Source organism: Micropterus dolomieu, linkage group LG08 (assembly GCF_021292245.1).
Source record: "Micropterus dolomieu isolate WLL.071019.BEF.003 ecotype Adirondacks linkage group LG08, ASM2129224v1, whole genome shotgun sequence".
Lineage (NCBI taxonomy): Eukaryota > Metazoa > Chordata > Actinopteri > Centrarchiformes > Centrarchidae > Micropterus > Micropterus dolomieu.
The window spans coordinates 280,159-301,157 of record NC_060157.1 but is presented as its reverse complement, the minus strand read 5'-3'; the positions used below and the strand labels follow the sequence as shown (position 1 = coordinate 301,157).

General features: G+C 45.1%; 1 protein-coding gene across 1 annotated transcript in view; it reads right to left on the bottom strand.

Moving 5' to 3' along the window:
* plxna3 (plexin A3) overlaps positions 1-20,999 on the bottom strand; it is a 137,651-nt gene that overhangs the window by 42,411 nt on the left and 74,241 nt on the right. Inside the window, exons 7-11 of the mRNA XM_046055385.1 lie at positions 8,161-8,301; positions 5,703-5,803; positions 3,544-3,667; positions 3,256-3,412; positions 2,228-2,270 (exon numbers count right to left, since the gene is read on the bottom strand). Coding sequence (XP_045911341.1) covers positions 2,228-2,270; positions 3,256-3,412; positions 3,544-3,667; positions 5,703-5,803; positions 8,161-8,301 — 566 coding nt within the window. The remainder of the gene's footprint in view (positions 1-2,227; positions 2,271-3,255; positions 3,413-3,543; positions 3,668-5,702; positions 5,804-8,160; positions 8,302-20,999) is intronic.

Sequence of the window (20,999 nt, the reverse complement as noted above, 5' to 3'; positions counted from 1 at the left end):
AGTACTCAGTACTCTGATACAGTACCATGATACAGTACTCAGTACTCTGATACAGTACTCAGTACCATGATACAGTACTCAGTACTCTGATACAGTACTCAGTACCATGATACAGTACTCAGTACTCTGATACAGTACCCTGATACAGTACTCAGTACCCTGATACAGTACCCTGATACAGTACTCAGTACCCTGATACAATACTCAGTACTCTGATACAGTACCCTGATACAGTTCTCTGATACAGTACTCAGTACCCTGATACAGTACTCAGTACTCTGACACAGTACCCTGATACAGTACTCAGGACCCTGATACAGTACTCAGTACCCTGAGACAATACTCAGTACCCTGAGACAATACTCAGTACTCTGATACAGTACCCTGATACAGTTCTCTGATACAGTACTCAGTACCCTGATACAGTACTCAGGACCCTGATACAGTACTCAGGACCCTGATACAGTACTCAGGACCCTGATACAGTACTCAGTATTCTGATATAGTACTCAGTACCCTGATACAGTTCTCTGATACAGTACTCAGTACCCTGATACAGTACTCAGTACTCTGATACAGTTCTCTGATACAGGACTCAGTACCCTGATACAGGACTCTGATACAGTACTCAGTACTCTGATACAGTACCATGATACAGTACTCAGTACTCTGATACAGTACCATGATACAGTACTCAGTACTCTGATACAGTACCATGATACAGTACTCAGTACTCTGATACAGTACTCAGTACCATGATACAGTACTCAGTACTCTGATACAGTACCCTGATACAGTACTCAGTACCATGATACAGTACCCTGATACAGTACTCAGTACCATGATACAGTACCCTGATATAGTACTCAGTACCCTGATACAGTACTCTGATACAGTACTCAGTACTCTGATACAGTACTCTGATACAGTACCCTGATACAGTACCTTGATACAGTACTCAGTACTCTGATACAGTACTCTGATACAGTACTCAGTACTCTGATACAGTACTCTGATACAGTACTCTGATACAGTACTCTGATACAGTACCCTGATACAGTACCTTGATACAGTACTCAGTACTCTGATACAGTACTCTGATACAGTACTCAGTACCCTGATATAGACTCAGCTGGACCTCTCGCTTCTCTCCTGAAGGGAACGAGGTAACGTTACTCACAGTACTCTGATACAGTACTCAGTACCCTGATACAGTACTCTGATACAGTACTCAGTACTCAGATACAGTACTCAGTACTCTGATACAGTACCCTGATACAGTTCTCTGATACAGTGCTCAGTACTCTGATACAGTACCCTGATACAGTACTCAGTACTCTGATACAGTACTCAGTACTCTGATACAGTACTCAGTACCATGATACAGTACTCAGTACTCTGATACAGTACTCTCATACAGTACTCAGTACCCTGATATAGACTCAGCTGGACCTCTCGCTTCTCTCCTGAAGGGAACGAGGTAACGTTACTCACAGTACTCTGATACAGTACTCAGTACCCTGATACAGTACTCAGTACCATGATACAGTACTCAGTACCCTGATACAGTACTCAGTACTCTGATACAGTACTCAGTACCCTGAGACAATACTCAGTACTCTGATACAGTACCCTGATACAGTACCCTGATACAGTACTCAGTACCCTGATATAGACTCAGCTGGACCTCTCGCTTCTCTCCTGAAGGGAACGAGGTAACGTTACTCACAGTACTCAGTACCCTGATACAGTACCCTGATACAGTACTCTGATACAGTACTCAGTACTCAGATACAGTACTCAGTACTCTGATACAGTACCCTGATACAGTTCTCTGATACAGTGCTCAGTACTCTGATACAGTACCCTGATACAGTACTCAGTACTCTGATACAGTACCCTGATACAGTACTCAGTACCCTGATACAGTACCCTGATACGGTACTCAGTACCCTGATACAGTACCCTGATACGGTACCCTGAGACAGTACCCTGATACAGTACTCAGTACCCTGATACAGTACTCAGTACTCTGATACAGTACTCAGTACTCTGATACAGTACCCTGATACAGTACTCAGTACTCTGATACAGTACCCTGATACAGTACCCTGATACAGTATTCTGACACAGTACTCTGACACAGTACTCTGATACAGTACTCTGATACAGTACTCTGATACAGTACTCTGATACAGTACCGTGATACAGTACCCTGATACAGTACTCAGTACCCTGATATAGACTCAGCTGGACCTCTCGCTTCTCTCCTGAAGGGAACGAGGTAACGTTACTCACAGTACTCTGATACAGTACTCAGTACCCTGATACAGTACTCTGATACAGTACTCTGATACAGTACTCAGTACCCTGATACAGTACCCTGATACGGTACTCAGTACCCTGATACAGTACCCTGATACGGTACCCTGAGACAGTACTCAGTACCCTGATACGGTACTCAGTACTCTGATACAGTACCCTGATACGGTACTCAGTACCCTGATACAGTACCCTGATACGGTACTCAGTACCCTGATACAGTACCCTGATACGGTACCCTGAGACAGTACCCTGATACAGTACCCTGATACAGTACTCAGTACCCTGATACAGTACTCAGTACTCTGATACAGTACCCTGATACAGTACTCAGTACTCTGATACAGTACCCTGATACAGTACCCTGATACAGTATTCTGACACAGTACTCTGACACAGTACCCTGATACAGTACCCTGATACAGTATTCTGACACAGTACTCTGACACAGTACCCTGATACAGTACTCTGATACAGTACTCTGATACAGTACCCTGATACGGTACTCAGTACCCTGATACAGTACTCAGTACCCTGAGACAGTACCCTGATACAGTACTCAGTACCCTGACACAGTACTCAGTACCCTGACACAGTACCCTGTACCCTGACACAGTACCCTGACACAGTACTCTGACACAGTACCCTGATACAGTACCCTGATACAGTACTCAGTACTCTGATACAGTACCCTGATACAGTATTCTGACACAGTACTCTGATACAGTACCCTGATACAGTATTCTGACACAGTACTCTGATACAGTACCCTGATACAGTATTCTGACACAGTACCCTGATACAGTACCCTGATACAGTACCCTGATACAGTTCTCTGAGACAGTACCCTGAGACAGTACCCTGAGACAGTACTCAGTACCCTGATACAGTTCTCTGATACAGTGCTCAGTACCCTGATACAGTACTCAGTACCGTAGGTGTGTGTGGGCGTCGGCAGGTCTCTCAGCGACGGGGACAGACAGGTCACCTGACCTTTAGCCTGCACCTCTCCTGGGGTTTCGCTCAGGTCCTCGAACACGCAGGACACGCCCCCCGACAGCGCCGGCACGTTCTGCACACGAATGGTCAACTGCGGAGAGAGAGAGGGGTCATACATGAGGGCAGGTGCGTGTGACATCACCAGTGTTTACCTGCTGCCGGCACACAAAGCGACTGGTCCACCCGGCTGTCAATCAATACGTCACCCGTGTGTGTGCGTACCTGTGTTGCCGGGGAGGTGACGGACATGTTGCTCGGGGTAACGGAGATGTCGACACACTGGTCCAGCCGGGTGTTGAAGTGCTGAGACTCCTCCCACTTGTCACACGCTTCCTGTCTGGAACACCTGGAGGGGTCAAAGGTCACCGTGAGGTGGTGATCAATCACTTTATTTTTATTTCATTCGTCATTAATAATAAGTTCTTATTAATTATTATTTAGAGGAACAGAGACCAGGAAGCAGGGGAGGCCTAATATCACAGCTAACGTGAGTTAGCTAACCAAGCTAGCTAGCTCCGCCCCCTCATCCAAATATGGTCACGTCCGGTTCCAAAAAGACAAGATGGCCAAAATGCCAAAGTGGAGGCTTCAAAACAGTGGTCCACAAACCAGCGGGGACGTCACGGCGGCCACGCCCACTTCTTTATACGGTCTGTGAAGCCGTCACGCTACAGGACCAATACTGTGTTCAGACCCGCCTCGGGAACGAGTGTTGGACGCATGTCAGCACGGTTCTCCTCTGCTGGAGATTATCTTCACGTCTTAAGAACAAATACACTAAGATGAGTTTTAACGTTAATCCATTCTTTGTGTAAGGCGACAAAGCTAACCGCCGCCGCCGCCGCCGCCTCTCACGTCTTTAGTTTTAAAAGCATTTCCCCTCAAACAGAATCTAAATAATAATTTTAAGAACAACAGATGGAGACAGGACGAGGAAGCAGAGCGACAGGTAGAGACCACCTGTCCGTCGGCTACTCTGTGTGTTGCCATGACAACAGAAGCAGCCAATAATCACACGGTTTGATTTTATTGGATCAGATCTGAACATTTTATTCCATTTAATGATCTTTCAGCGCTGCCAGAGACTGACAGGACTGCAGACTGAGCACATGCTCAGCGCCGCCCCCGCCGATCCAGGATCAATATTAGATGGTTTACATTATCGAGTCTTCACGATGAGGTCAGCCTGAGCCACCGCACCACGTCTGGAACAGCCAGGCTTTTACTTTGGCAGTCACAGGCTTTTACTTTGAAGGGGGAACTAATTGGCGGTTATCCAGAGAGGAACTTCCTGCCTGGACGCCGAACATCAAACACTTCTGGTGATGCCAACGTGTGTGTGTGAACCATTTATAGAAACATTAATGATGCCTCATGGGAACACACACACACACACACACACACACACACACGGCATGATGGGAAATGTTCTTTATCTTTGTTTACATCTTTTCTCCTGCAGCCTCAGTTCCTCTTCGCGGTCAGGAGTTTGTGGACGGCTGAACATGCGTGACGCCACGTTGGTTCCCTGCTGCCTGCTGGTTCGGTCTCTGCTCCAGATGTGGAACCAGCTGCAGGTGAACTTCAGCAGAGGTGCAGCACTGACCAGACTCTCCAACGCAGGCATGAATACTTTCTTTCTGTACTTTACTTCAAGATGTTGCAACTTTTACAGCAGCCCCTGAATGCAGCAGCAGTGGAAAGCAGATGTTTAACTAATGATGTTGACTCTGTGTGAATCAACTCCGCCCAGCTGATGAGACACCGGCGTACGCCATGATAGTAATGACGTGAACCCGCTCTGGGTTTTCAGAGAGTTCTGCTCTTTATCAGAAGTTCACATGTCTGTGGATCTGTGGTGAGACTTCTGCCTCCTTGTCTCATCCTAACATCCAGTCTGAAGGGGAAACGACCACAGCAGCAGTGACGCAGGCTGCTGGCTACATTTTACTGGTCGGACTGTAAACCGACCATCTGACGGCCGCTGTACTCTAAACGGCTAACGGCGCTCGATGAAGCTGAACTTTGGCCCGACTCACCTGGAGCTGTACGCCCAGGGGCTGAAACCCCCCACACAACATCACCAGAAAGAAGAGGCGAGATTAAAGCTGCAGGTCATTAGACGCCAATATCCCCCTCTCCTGACCCGACGGTCTCTTCCATCCCGCCTGCACCACCGAACCTCCCCAACGCCACTCGGTCCACCTCTAAAGGACACGCTGCCTCCCGGTGTCTGACGGAGACCGTCATGAAGTTCACGCTGTAGTTTTACTGTTTATCAACTGTTGTACATCCTCGAACAGACTACTACTTTACCAACAACAACTACTAATGTGTAGCTAGAGCTACATCACACCACAGAGATAAAGAGGAGCTCTCACTTGTTGAAGAGGACACACCACCCGCAGTGAGGGTCTCCTGATCCCAGGCAGCCGGAGCAGCTGCCGTACTGCTCGCAGCTCTCCACGGGAAGCCTGGTCACCTGAAACACAGATCCAGCATCGTGTTAACGCGGCCGTCTGACAGCTGCGTGGTTTCAGACGTCTTCATCAGGGTTGGATCTGCTTCTTCTGTTTCGGGTCCAACAATGAACCGACAAGCTGAAGATTAAACGACTTCCTGCCGCAGCGACACGCGCTGGAAACAAAGAGAAACTTCAAATACACAAGAAAGTTTTGTCTCATTTATAGTGACCTTCTGGATTTACATTTCCTCCTTTGGCAGGAGCTTTTCTCCAAAGCGACTGTCATTTAACATAAAGCATCGATACAGAGAGCTGCTCGTACAGCGTCAGTGGGTAAAGACCTGGAGGAAGAAGGAAGAGAGCTGTGAGGGGACAGAAGAAGAAGAGCACAGGAAGTGCATGTCAGAGGTCAGAGGAAGGGACGCCGCTGCTCTGATGGCGTGCGGCAGCAGATGAGAACAGCCGGGTTTATTTTCTTGTTTTGTTTTTCCCTCTAAATGGACACAAATTAGACCCCAGGATGATGAGTTTTTGTCACATGGTCGTCCATCTGAAAGGATTTTAGCTGTTAGATGATTCATTTGTTAAAGAACGTTCATGAAACCTGAGACCAAACTGTCTCTCATCGTGCTCCTTATAGAGAAAATGAATGATTCCCCTTTGAACCCCTGAGATAGAGATGCGTTTGCTGTCTGATACTTTAAACAGAAAACATGATGGATATTTATAAGCCTTTAATTGATTATCAATGTATTATTATTATTGACCGCAACGTTACACTGACTTGGAGTTGACTGATTGGTTGAACGTGTGTGTGTTATCTCAGTGTGGTTTGGTGGTTTCCCGCTGACAGTAACAGCCTGAGGCCTGTGTGTAACACATTTGTCTTGATTTTGCAGACAGTCAGTCAGTGTGTGAATGTGTGTGTGTGGTGTCTTTTACCCAGAAGTCATTGCAGCAGAGAGACAGTAAACACAGCGGACACTTTGTCTCCGTCTCATTCAGATGTTCACACATGAATACATTCATTGTCTCACGCAGGGAGTGCTGTCCCCTCTCTGACCTTATTATCAGGTTTTTCTTAAAGAAACAGTGACGCTGCTTCTCTCTGCCAGACTTCATTTAAAAACCAGCTGATTCTACAGATTTCATTCTCATGCAGTTTCTCCTCTGACGCATCAAGTTCAAACTGCAGACAATCTGCTTACAGAAACCCCTCACATACAAGTACACGCCTTCATATATTTTATATGTGAAACGTATTTATTGATGTGAAAACATCAATTACAAAACTCGTTTCACGTGTGATGAAGTCACATTTAGGCACACCGTGTTTGGGATCATGTGATCATATCACAATGCTGATTCGACTTTTTAAAGTTTTTTTTTTATGCAGCGATTATTTTGTTTGTCCAAAGTCAGAACTTCCTCTGGAAATCTGCTGGTTAAGAAGCTGCTACACAACACGGCCAAAAGTTTGTGGACACTCCAGGAGGAAATCTGATTTTACAAATGTTATTTTCCACTCAAACAGTTGCAGTTTATGGAGATGTGTTTGTTTGTTCCATGATTAGTGCTGCAGGATCGGAGACATCAGAGTCTCACTGGCAGCAAGCTGAACTCAGCAGCTGTGCTCTGACATCAGGCCCAAAACACACGAAGAATTTCTAAATAATCAACAAATAAAATCTGAATACGAGCATATTTCTGTGTGTCGTCAGCTGCACAGGAAGTCACAGTTGTTGAACTCAGCTCTGCTTCCTCTCAGCGGTACATTAAGAGTTTTAACATGGGACACGCAGCGGCGCCAGCTGAGCAATATTCACGTTCACAACTTCCTGTCTGCAGATGGTAAAACAACAGAATTCACATTCAAACACGCACACACACACACACACACACACACACACACTCAGCCTCCCTTATAAATAACTGCAGAGCCACTGACTTACTGTGTGTGTGTCCCAAGTTAAAACTCTTATTGTTACAGAACTTATACAGAACACTTCTTTGTTTTCTGTATCTATTGAAAAACCTAATGCAGAACTTCCATTGGAAATCTGCAGATTTAACTGTCCTTTGATGCAGAGATTATTGTCTAAAGTCATTAGTCAGAATTTGTATTAGAAATCTGCAGATTTAACTCAACAACTCTTTTCTTCTTGGATAAAGAAAAAACAAGTCAGAACTTCCATTGTAATTTTTCTAATCCAAGTCTGAGCGGTGGAAACATCCAGACTTTTGTGCTTAAGGATGGTGAGAACACAGTGAACAGGTTAATGTAGCGCCTCCATCAGGTCATCCGAGTGTTTGGATGGACTTCATAAACAAAAACTGAGCAGAGACACAGAGGACACGGTGTAGGTGCGTTTTACCTGTCTGTCACTCAGCAGGTAGATGTACTGATGGTCCGGACTGAACACCATGTCTCTCAGGATCGGCTTCCCTTCCACCACCGTCACAGTCTCATACAGCAAAGCATTCTGGGCCGGCGGTGGGATTCCATCCACCCGGATCTGAAACACACAAACGGATCAACATGTTAGCCTGATGCTAACAGAACACGCTGAAAGCAGACGGAGAAATGCTAACATGATGGAGGATCACGCAGAAACCAGCATTAATATACATTAAATCACAGAGCTCACTTTATTTTCAAAAACAGAGAGACAAGACGTCCTTTCCAAATCTGTAAATCTACTTTCTTTATTGATTACAGGTGAAAAACGACCTCGGAATATAAAACTTCACATGCATTTATGAACGGCTTTAGTGTTCTGGAGAGTTTGGCTTGTGTGATACCGGCGTGCCTTCAAAGGGAAGCCCTCTTTTAAAGGTAAAGGGGAGTTTCATAGTGAGGACAAACAGCTCCAACACGAACTGCTGCCGTCAGACATTTCTGTTTCTCCACCTGTTCAATAAACATGTAAATACAACATATAAACCAGCTTTGGAGCCGTTAGGGGTTCTTTTCTTCTGATGAAGTAAAGTTTAATTTCCAAAGCCAGACACAAGACTTCCTCTCTGAGCCTGCAAATTTAGTTTCCTTCTTTCTAGCAAAAACACATTTTTACAAAAGTTAATGGAAATGACCAAATCATGTCAAACTTCAAATACCATCCAAACTTTTACTATTAAATCACCTGCTGGTCAGCAAGTAAAAGAGAAAAAACAGACAGCAACAACAAACAAATGGCTAAAATAAATTAATCAAAATCAGGTGCCAAATGATGGTGATGATAATCGTGATAATAATGATGGTGGTGATAGTCGTGATAATGGTGGTGATAATGGTGATGATGCTGTGATGATGATGGTGGCGATAATGATGACGACGATGGTGGGGATAATGATGACGACGATGGTGGTGATAATGGTGGTGATAATGGTGATGATGCTGTGGTGATGATCATAATGATGGTGGTGATAATGTTGGTGATAATGATGATGACGATGGTGGTGATCATGTTGGAAATTATAGTGGTCATGGTGATAATAATGTTGGTGATAATGATGGTGTTGATCATGTTGGAAATTATAGTGGTCATGGTGATAATAATGTTGGTGATAATGATGGTGGTGATCATGTTGGAAATGATAGTGGTCATGGTGATAATGTTGGTGATAATGATGGTGAGTGTATCTGTGATGATGGTGGTGATAATGTTAGTGATAATGATGATGACGATGGTGGTGGTAATAATGATGGTGATGATGATGGTGGTGATCATGTTGGAAATGGTAGTGGTGATGGTGATATTGAGGTATTGATGGTGATGTTGGTGATAATGACGGTGATGATGATGGCGGTGATAATGACGTGATAATGTTGGAAATGATATTGATGGTGATAATGTTGGAAATGATAGTGGTGATGGTGATATTGAGGTATTGATGGTGATGATGATGGTGGTGATAATGGCGTGATAATGTTGGAAATGATAGTGGTGATGGTGATATTGAGGTATTGATGGTGGTGATGATGGTGGTGATAATGATGGTGATGATGACGGTGGTGATAATGACGTGATAATGTTGGAAATGACAGTGGTGATGATGGTGGTGATAATGACGGTGATGATGATGGTGGTGATAATGACGGTGATGATGATGGTGGTGATGATGAGCGGTGATAATGACGTGATAATGTTGGAAATGATATTAATGGTGATAATTTTGGAAATAATAGTGGTGATGGTGATATTGAGGTATTGATGGTGATGTTGGTGATAATGACGGTGATGATGATGGCGGTGATAATGACGTGATAATGTTGGAAATTATATTAATGGTGATAATTTTGGAAATAATAGTGGTGATGGTGATATTGAGGTATTGATGGTGATGATGATGGTGGTGATAATGACGGTGATGATGATGGCGGTGATAATGTTGGTGATAATGATGATGACTATGGTGGTAATAATGTTGGTGATAATGATGACGACGATGGTGGTGGTAATAATGATGGTGATGATGATGGTGGTGATCATGTTGGAAATGGTAGTGGTGATGGTGATATTGAGGTATTGATGGTGATGTTGGTGATAATGATGGTGGTGGTGATGACGATGGTAGTGATAATGACGGTGATGATGATGGCGGTGATAATGACGTGATAATGTTGGAAATGATATTGATGATGGTGGTGATAATGACGGTGATGATGATGGCGGTGATAATGTTGGTGAAATTGATGATGACTATGGTGGTAATAATGTTGGTGATAATGATGACGACGATGGTGGTGGTAATAATGATGGTGATGATGATGGTGGTGATCATGTTGGAAATGGTAGTGGTGATGGTGATATTGAGGTATTGATGGTGATGTTGGTGATAATGATGGTGGTGGTGATGACGATGGTAGTGATAATGACGGTGATGATAATGACGTGATAATATTGGTAATAATAATGATGGTGATAATGTTGGAAATGATAGTGGTGATGGTGATATTGAGGATTTGATGGTGATGTTGGTGATAATGATGGTGGTGATGATGATGATAGTGATCATGGTGATAATGGTGAGTGTATATCTGTGTGATTGTGATGTTAAATACAGCAGAGGGCTGATGAGGAGACGAGCAGTCTGTTTGAAAATGTGGAGCGACTAAAATAAGATTCCCCAAATCTCCCCAAAACCTCCCGCCTCCCTCCGTGTCTGACCCAGAAAAACACCAGAGGAAGAGGAAGAGGAGGAGGGAGGGGGGCGTAGAAAGAGAGGGGGGGCATGAGGAGAGAAGGAAGGAGAAAATGACAAGGAAGGAAGGAAGGAAGGAGGTGGGACCGAGGAGAAGGAAGGAAGGAAGGAGAGAATGAGAGGAGCTGAATGGGAGAGAGGAATGGAGAGAAGGAAGGATGTAATGCAGGGAAAACAGAAAGGAAAGGAAGCAAGCAGAGGTGGTGGGAAGGAAAGAAATTAGGAAAGCAGGGAATAAAAGAAAAGAAGGAAGGAAAGAAACAAAGGGGAGGAGATGAGGAGAACGGGAGAGAAGGAAAGAGAGGAGGAAGGAAAAAGGAGGTCAGAAAGGAAACAAGTGAGGAACCAAAATGGGAATTAAAGAAAAAACGGAAGATAAAAACAAAGACGAGGGAAGCCGAGCGAGCGATGAAGGAGGAGTGTGTGTAGTTCTCTCAGTGTGTTAATTAGCTGCCTGCTCGTTAAGCAGCCGAGCTTAATTAGAGCTGACGAGCCTCACACACACACACACAGATACACACTCTCACACACACACTGATGAGGCAGCAGGTCTGACTCACAACAGAACCCACAGTTACACAATCCTGTTTCACCGAGACACACTCACACACACTCACACTCCGTCACACTCGGCAGCAGAGCGAGGGAGGAGACGTTAAAGTAGGACACTGCAGCAGACGGCGAATGCTTCTCACTTTCTGACAGAAATCGTATGAAAGCGTATTTAAAATAATAATCCGTCAGTTTTCACAGGAGCCACACACCAAACCCTTTGTAAAAATGAGTCCGTTTTATTTTCTGACGGCTGTTTTTTGTTCTCTTTAGACAGAGCTAGGCTAGCAGTTTCCTCTCGCTTCCAGTCTTTGTGCTAAGCTAAGCTGAATTCAATAAAAAGGCTTTCAATACATTTAGCAAGCAAAAGAAGGAACATTCAAAGTGTCTCAGAGCAGCCGAAGCTCCAACTCTGCCAGCTTGGCCTCTCTTCCTCAGCGGCACAAACACACCTAAGAAAATTAAACGTTAGACATTTCTGATAAAAGCATTTGGTGTTGGGAAATTCGTCTTGTGTGGTATCAGCTTTAAATTAAATCTTTCATTTCCATCAGCAGCCGTTAGTGACGTGTAGAGCTGAAGGTCATTTTAATCAAATACGGTGCCGCTTGGTTTCTTCTGCAGCTTCACAGATCTGGTTTTCTGCCAGAAAAATGTCTCTAACACATCAGAGGAAGACGAGAACGCCAGTTTGACCAAATCTACCCGAACGGAAAGATCATCGGAGGAAACAAGAGAAGAAGATGGAAACAGAAGAAGGCAGCGAGCCGGAGAAGAAGAATGGAGTAACAGAGGAAGTGACCTCCGACCCCTGGAATCAAACCGTCGTCAACTGCTTTGTTCTGCGCTCGGCCCGAGGACTCACGGAGACAGCAGACAGATTGTCCCGGGGTCACAGGTTAAAGGTCACGTGTCAGAGAGAGACAGACACACACAGTCTGTCAGATCAAACCCGAGACTTTCATTAGCCGGCAGGATCGAGTGACAACAACAAATCGGGCTCTGCAGCTGCCGACGAGCTGAGCGCGCTCGGTGGCGCCCGCCCATCCACCGCACATCACTTCCTGATGCTCAGAGCCCGCAGCGGTGCTGTGAGCAAACATCAGCGTCCTGACAGCAGGTGTTAGCATTCCCTCCAAAACGTAAGCACACGTCGCGGCGACGCAGAGCACAAGGACTGTGATTGGTCGGCTTGGTAGGGATTGATATTAAACATGCACTGTTGTTTCCTGTGGGTCCGGCCTGTGTTAGGAGGAAATTAGGTGCTGCATGAATTATTATTATTATGTTGCAGCATCAAATTATACTCATTTCATCAGGTCGGCCTACAGACCACAAGAAACACAAAGTTCAGCTCAGTGTGTTGTTCAGAGAGCGCTCAGTGCAAAACGCACAGTTCAGCCACCAATGAATGAGTCACACAGCACAAACCTCTTTTCTGGATCCAGCGAGCAAACAAACAAAAACACTCAGTTTGAGGTTCAACACAAGAGTTGGCCAATGAAAATAAAACAGAGTGACGCCTCTGGCGTCTGACCGACAAGCCCCCCCCGATGCTCTGGCTCAGGACAGACTGGACCCCTTCTGGAACGGTCAGTCAGCTGACTGCTGGCTGTGTGTGAGACGCCAATCGCCAAAATACGCTTACCGTACTACACGTGTCTTTCCGTTTTCCCTGTCCACCAAAGTGGCGTATAACCCGGCGATGTCACCCGCCACGTCAACAATTTAACCGCGGGTGGCGGGTGCTAGGGCGCGGCGTAGGGCGTAACTTAGAGAATCGTGTGTGTGTGTTTCATGTTCTTATTTCTCAGGGGGACCTGAATGCAAAATAACTTGATGGGGACTTGTGTCACCATGAGGACGAGCTTCAGGGTCGAGACTTGGTTTTAGGGTTCAGGTTAGAGAATGCATAATGTGAACGAGAGGTCCCTACGGGGATAGAGGAACAAACGTGTGTGTGTTTGTCAGACTGAGGGTGGTCACCGGAAGTGAGCAAACAGGAAGTTCACACTGAAAGTCACCGGAAGTCATTTTACAAGTGATTGTTCTCACCACAAATTACCCTGAACGCACAGAATAGCGATGACAGAAGTTCAGCTCGTAGAGCAAAACACAACCTGCACAAATAGAAAAGGTAGAACATACAAAGTAAATATAGACGCATCTACTAAAATCCACACGCAGGTAAATAAAAAAATACGTATATGATCATTTTCTAAAAAAGCTAAAAGTTTCCATAAGTGAAGCCGTTTTTCTATTTTCTTTAGAAGTAGGTCATTATAGACTTATAGATTAAGTCTTCCACTATAAATCCCAGTCAGAACCTCCATAGGAAAACGCCTGTTTTAACTCGCATAATTCTGCATTTATTAACTTTATATAAAAAATCCAAGTCAGTTACAAATCATCTTATTTAGTCTCTCGAGAAGAATCCAGTTCAAAACTCCCATCGGAAAAATGCAGATTTAACTTTCAGGTTTAATTGTGTGTGATAATCGTCAGTGACAGAGACAGTAGCAAAGTGAAGTCCTGCAGCAGATTTCACATTTCAGGAAACCAATCAACCTGAAGTTACGACACACACACGAACGAACACACCCACCCGCGGCTGCAGCTGCCTGAAATTCCACTGTAATGCAATACCTCCGAGTATATGTGTGTGTGTTAAATGTGTGGTCCAGTCCAATACTGGGGGGGGGGGGGGTTTCCAACCCTATTACACATAATACACTGTGTGTCTGTGTGTGGAAGGGGGGGGGTAAATGCTGATAGTACCCATTTTGAACACCATGCCAGCTATATGACCAATGGCTCTGGTAACTGATCGGATTAGTCACTGACACACACACACACACACTCAGCTGCTAAGTACTATTATTACTCCATTAACTGCAGCTCCACTAACTGTCAGTGACTATTAACGGGCTGAAACACACTGATTAACGTCTCTGCCTCTCATTCACAAACACAGAACACTGCTACTATTCTTCATTGCCTATCTGTTAATATTGTAAAATCCTTTATATTTACTGTAAATACTTTATCTTTAGGTTTATATTTGATTTTATTTTCCACTTACCAACTTTCTCTTATTATTTCTATCCCTTAAAACAAAGATTTCTGATTCTGAACGTTGCCCGTTTGTGACGTCTAACACGTGATCGTGACACTCATGTAATTTCTGTAGGATTTCTTTTCTTTCAAAAAAACAAATGCAGAACTTCTACTTGGAATCTGCTGATTTATTAAAACTCATTTTTTTAAACTTATTTTCTTTGATTTGTTAACCAATGAAGAACTTCTATTGGAAACCAACTGATTTAAGTCTTCTTATACACTGATATTTTCAGGGTTTATTAAAATACCTAATATGAAATCTGAAGAAGTAAAACCATCCGCTAAAGAGTTTAGGCAAACGATAAAAAGACGCTTGTGAGGCAGAAATACATTTTTCTCCTGTTAATCATCTTGTGACACTTAAGATTGATCTCCGGGCCCCTTGTGGGGAAGCTGACCCCCCATGATGGCTCTGAAAGATCACTGCATACTGCAGCATTAAAATTTTGCTTCTCTGGAACCGAGAGGCCCAAAGCAAACGAGGAAAAAATCCGACACAGACCAACTGAAGAATGCGGAGACGGGCGTCCACATACTTTTGGCCATGACCCCTTTGACAAGTCACTAAACGGTGTGAAGTCAAATAAAGGAGCAAAATGTTCACTTTTCAGAGAATCTCAGCGCGAGTTAGATACTTCAGTGAAGACCTTGAATTGAGTGTTTTTCTGAAGGGAGTCTGGTTCAGTCAGACACGAGTATCCGTTAACAGACTCATTCAATCTGTCTGCCTCCCTCCGACACACACATCACACTGAAACCCAACACGGCGTGCACTTTCACTACAGCACACACACACACACACACACACACACACACACACACGCTGCGCTCAGGTTTCACCCAGCTGCCGCCGCCTCTCACACCGAACTCTCACTAATGTGGACACATTGGAAAATTGTGTTTTCCTCAAGTTCCCCTTTGATGCCAAAGCGCCTCGACGACAGAGAGCCTCAGCGTGTCGCCCTGAAACCAGCAGGTGTCGGAGCTGCTGGACCCAGTTCCTCTACTCAAACATCTGATCAGATATGAACCAGCTGAATCTCTTTAAAGCTCACGTCCTTTATTTCTACTGACTTTATTGATATTTTTATAATAAAATCAGTCAGAACTTCATTTGTTAATTTTGTATACAGCACATTATAAAAGCATCCGAACATCTGTTGGAAATCAGCTGATTTAACTCTCTTCGGTCTTCGGAAAGCTGTTGCTTTAAATCTGAGTGGCATTCAGGTCCCGACGTGTCTGCAGAAAGACACTAAGAATCTCATTTCTGAGTTTAATGACGGTCTAATCTCCTCGACTCGCGACAGCTGATCACACCGTCCAGCTGTTAGCGCCGACACATCTTTGCGTCTCTGTTGTCACGACGACAGCATCTGAATAACGAACGGGACGAGCATTTAACAGAAACTGGGACCAAGAAGTTAAAAATGACGCCGCCACAGATCAAACAAAGACACAGTGTGTGTGTGTGGTGGAGCGCCGGCCCCTCCACTTAGCTCCTAAACATTGTTCAGTCAGCCATCACAGCCTGGAGGAGGAGGAGGAGGAGGAGGAAGGGCAGTGAACGGTGAAACAGGCGGGGGGGAGGCAGTTAAGCTTATTAGTTCCTTCCCCTCCCCCAACACACACACAGTCTGTCGGTTCATTTACTGATGCAATAAACTCTTCTGCAGGAACGCGTCTGCCAGGACTCTTATTTTGGTAGCCGTCTCCATCCTTCCTGTTCCAGCTTTGCAGCAGTTGCTCACTACATGGCCTCTGACCTTTGACACTGGGGCACGGTGAGACGTGTTGAGACGTCCTGTGCGCAACACGCAAACGTCGCCGCTGATCACCAGTTTGTCGGCTGGTCTAGTGAAGAAGGAAACGTCTTCAGAGCGTTGGCATTGTTGCGGTTGGTTCATTCTGCCTCAGCAGCCATGCGCTCTCTCTTTCTTTGTGCTTCTTATGTTTTCTACCTGCTGAATTTGTTGTTGAGCATCAGGACACCAGAGCTACTTCCCTACCTGAGCTGCCTTCACACGCGTCAGCGGCTGGAAGACGGCCTGCTGTATTATGGGTTTTATGTGTTAGAAGAAATTTACAGAGACAGAAAGGCGAGAAACAAAATCTCTTTCTTACAGCCTAAAGGTTATTTTCTTCTCCTGTCAGAACCTGCTGTGGACATCTGACCTGTGGTAACCCCCCCCCCCCCCCGCCGCCGCCGCCGGCACGAGAAACTTCAGATAAAAATAACTGATCGATTATCAAAACACTGATTTACGGACTAATGGATCGTTTCAGAGGACTGACAGACACAACGAGAGCATCCTGTAAGCCTGGATTATCGTCACCATGGTAACAATCACACATGATATAATAGATAATATATACCCCCCCGATTGAGCGGCAGAACGAGGTAGAAATAAAGAGAGAGAGAGAGAGGATGAAGTGTGAAGAGTCTTCAGCGTCTTTGGGGAGCTGACAGATTTGCTCGTTCTTCCATCATCTCCTTGGCAACCGAATCATAATTAATCCACCTCTCTGTGTGTGTGTGTGTGTGTGTGTGTGTGTATGTGTGTGTGTGTGTGTGTGTGTGTGTGTGTGTGTGTGTGTGTGTGTATGTGTGTGTGTGTGTGTGTGTATATGTGTGTGTGTGTGTATATGTGTGTGTGTGTGTATATGTGTGTGTATATGTGTGTGTATGTGTATATGTGTGTGTATGTGTATATGTGTGTGTATATGTGTGTGTGTGTATATGTGTGTGTGTGTGCATATGTGTGTGTGTGTATATGTGTGTGTGTGTGCATATGTGTGTGTGTGTGTATGTGTGTGTATGTGTGTGTATATGTGTGTGTGTGTGTATATGTGTGTGTGTGTGTATGTGTGTGTGTGTGTATGTGTGTGTACATGTGTGTGTATGTGTATGTATGTGTGTGTATGTGTGTGTATGTGTGTGTGTATATGTGTGTGTGTGTGTGTGTGTAATATTTGCTGTCTGTGGTGATGCAACAGTCCCTCTCCTGCAGTATGTAGGGCAGCTGTTTGGAAAGAGAGGAAGGGATGATGCAAAAGGCGAAAAGGGGGGAGGAGAGTGTGTGTGTGTGTGTGTGTGTGTGTGTGTGTGTGGGGGGGGGGGGGGGGGGGGGGGGGGGGGGGGGGGTAGGGCAGCGGAGAGGAATGTGGAAACTTTCTGCCTCACTTTTCCTCACCTGAGTGATGAAAACCTGGATGTTCAGACGTGTTACTGATTCCCACGAAAAGCTGGACCCAGAGACACTAAAGTGAGAGACAGCTCTTGTAGCGGGGGGGGGGGGGGAGCCCCACAGGGATCAATCCTGGGCCCCTTTCAGCCTGTCTGGCATTCATCTGCTGCAGGGGAACGAGTATTCAGATCCTAAAGCAACATTATGTTGTATTTTTATCTTAAAGTAACAGCTTCAAACTCAGTTTGATGGGACACCAACTCTTCAGACTCTGAAGTTCTCTGGAAGAAGCTAGCTCCGTGTTCTCAGTATGGATATCATGGCAGAGACCGAAGAAGATGAGGAGGAAGAGAAAAACGGAGCAAGAGTACCATAAAACTCTGATGAACAGCCCGGGCTTTTATTTGCTAAAATCCCAGAATTGACCCGGCCTTTATTTGGGACAGGCCTTTAATTCCTCTCACTCAAAACTGAAACAGGCTGCTGTGAAACATATTTGCATAAAAATAATCCAATATAAAAAACACATCCTTCGTTTGATCTAGCTCCGACAGACAGTTTAGGCGCTTTTATTTTGAAGGCGGCAGCATAAGGAAAACAGCAGCAGGCTGCAGGATCAGAGAAGTTAGCAGACAGAGAGCGACGGACTTCACACGACAAGATTCACAGCCTGGATTCTGGTTCTTTTGATGGGTGGAGCCTCCCAGACTGAAGGAAGATAAATAATCAGGAACGACGCATTCGGACTGAACGAGCGCTTCAGAGGTGACGGGAGGCGCCACTTTTCTCTTGTACCGGGCAGGTTACGGCGGTAAATCTCTAAGAATCAGAGTTTGGGGCTCGTTGTTTCCGTTAGATGATCTGAGCGACGTAACGGCGTGCAGCGTGTCCACACTGACACACTGATCAGGAACATTAATATTTGTATCAACGATCTGAGCGGCGACCCCGCTGTGTTTAACGGCTTTTAGCTTCTATAGAAACCAGACCAGGCTTCTAATGGAGACCTGCGTTCATTAGTCAGAACGTGTTCCCACAGCGGGCCGGGAAACGGGAGGCGGCAACTCAAGTTTTGTGGTAAATATCTGACTGGGTTTTACTGACTGAGCAAAAAGAGCTGAGAGGATGCAGGTGTTATTAAAGAGGTGGTATTCTGCTTTTGCCTTTCCCCCGTCTCCTTTATTGAGTTATAAACCTTTTTTGTGCATGTAACAGGTTTGCAAAGTGAACAAGCCCAAAGTGAGTTCCCATCTCCCACAGAAAACTCTGCTCTGAACTGAAAACAGCTCGTTTGGAGTCCGGCCGCTTCCCTTTCATCCTTGTGACGTCACAGGGATGAAAGCTAAATATAACGCTCGCCGAGCGGCTACTCTGACACGCCCTCAGAAACAGCGAGCTGCAGCACACAGCTCTCCTCTCCCTTCCAAACACTAGCTGCCCTCCAGGCAGTCAGTGGACAGAAAGTTGTTCCTGTGATGTAGAGACAGAGCTCAGTTAAAACTTTATGGATACAGATTAATAACTCGCCGCTCTGAAACTCTCGCTCCAGTCCGTGTTGCCGAGCCGGTCGCCAACACGTACGGCTGAACCCGAGCCGTTTACCGGCTTCTCGCCGACCCGCCCTACTCTGCTTCTGATTGGCTAGTAGTCCTTAACTATGAACTGAGCATGTGCAACTCCCAACAAAGATCATGTAGAGACAAGATGTATCACTCCACAGCTAAAACGAAGCCTTCAACACAGGCTGAAAAGAGGAGCTGCAGCAATGTGCAGTATGACAAACATATAACCATGGAAACGTGTTCTGGTACAACCTCTAAATAAGATTATGAACCTGAGAGTGAGCAGAATACCACCTCTTCAACACAACGCCGTCCGACACTCACGCCACATCGCACACAAACACATCTCACATCATGTAGCTTTAAGTAAAACATTAAAAAGTATCAGCATCAAAATAGATACTCAAGTACCAAAAATAAAAGTATGCAGTACGGCCTGTTTGATCTGTAATAATACTTCATTTATTTATTAATCTGCAAAGTAACTAATGTTGTCAGATAAACAGAGCTGAGTAAAAAGTACAACAGATGGAGTTCAGCAGAAGTACAAGTACCTCCAAATTGTGTGTTGAGTAAATGTACTGATCATCTGTGTGTAGATTTCTCTCTGTTCTCACAGGTCGACCGCAAACAGAGAAACTATGTCTGTTAAATGATGAAGTAAAAGTGTGTGCGTATTTTACTTTGGCGGGGTACGTCCTGTCGTTACGCAACAGTAGGAGAGACGTAGAGCAGAGCAGCAGCAAATACCTTCAGCATGAGGTCTGCAGTACTACTGCCAACACTGCTGCTCACACAGTACTAGTACTACTCTTACAACAGCTACTACTCTGTGTACTACAAGGGGTTCCCAACATGTGGGTCTGGACCCCCCCAGAGGCCACAGGATGATTCAAAGAACAGAAATATTTATTTTTCGGATTTTGCCTCGTGAAATTCTGGATATGACCTGCGGGAATCCTTCAGCAGACAGACAGGTAGAGAGAGAGACAGACAGGTAGAGAGAGAGATATGTAGCGATATAGGTAGAGAGACAGGTAGACAGACAGGAAGACAGAGAGACAGGTAGATAGACAGGAAGACAGAGATACAGGTAGACAGACAGGAAGACAGAGATACAGGTAGATAGACAGACAGGTAGACAGACAGGAAGACAGAGAGTCAGGTAGACAGACAGGAAGACAGAGATACAGGTAGACAGACAGGAAGACAGAGATATAGGTAGGGAGACAGGTAGACAGACAAGAAGACAGAGAGAAAGGTAGATAGACAGGAAGACAGAGAGACAGGTAGACAGGAAGACAGAGATACAGGTAGACAGACAGGAAGACAGAGAGACAGGTAGACAGACAGGAAGACAGAGAGACAGGTAGATAGACAGGAAGACAGACAGGAAGACAGAGATACAGGTAGACAGACAGGAAGACAGAGATACAGGTAGAGAGACAGGTAGACAGAGATACAGGTAGACAGACAGACAGGTAGACAGACAGGAAGACAGAGAGACAGGTAGATAGACAGGAAGACAGACAGGTAGTTAAAATTATACATTTTTACATCAGTCTTTGAGGGCGGGGGGTCGTTTTA